This window comes from Nestor notabilis, unplaced genomic scaffold, assembly GCF_000696875.1.
Source record: "Nestor notabilis isolate BGI_N333 unplaced genomic scaffold, ASM69687v1 scaffold21671, whole genome shotgun sequence".
NCBI classification, from domain to species: Eukaryota; Metazoa; Chordata; class Aves; order Psittaciformes; family Psittacidae; genus Nestor; species Nestor notabilis.
In genome coordinates this window covers 34256-34557 of record NW_009913682.1, presented here as the reverse complement: position 1 = coordinate 34557, position 302 = coordinate 34256, and the positions used below count along the sequence as shown (strand labels likewise).

The window sequence follows — 302 nt, the reverse complement described above, 5'->3', positions numbered from 1 at the left end:
GAGGAAGGCCAGAAGCATCAGCAGATGATCAGCATCCCCCTCGAGACGTATGACCAGGCCTGCATCAAGGATGTGGAAGAAGGCCTGGAGGTAAAGCTCGTGGGAAGCTGTTTGTCTCTTCTCCACCGTTGTTTCCTCTTGCAGCCTGCGAACCTTGGCCCTTTTGGCCCCCCAGCATACCCCAGTGATGTTCCAATGGGGCTATTTCAGCAGCAGTGCATCGCTTTGCATGGACGTGGCTTAGGGCAATCCTGCTTGGACATGCATGGGGCTGGGGCAGGGTGGACTGTTGGGGGCCCAAG

The 302-nt window shown here is 57.3% G+C and overlaps 1 protein-coding gene across 1 annotated transcript in view; it reads left to right on the top strand.

Moving 5' to 3' along the window:
- Nucleotides 1-302, top strand: part of ACACB (acetyl-CoA carboxylase beta) — a 19745-nt gene that overhangs the window by 1977 nt on the left and 17466 nt on the right. Inside the window, 2 exon segments of the mRNA XM_010023311.1 lie at nt 1-90; nt 145-184. The exon segment at nt 1-90 is cut by the window's left edge and continues 1 nt beyond it. Of these exon segments, the coding sequence (XP_010021613.1) occupies nt 1-90; nt 145-184 (130 nt within the window).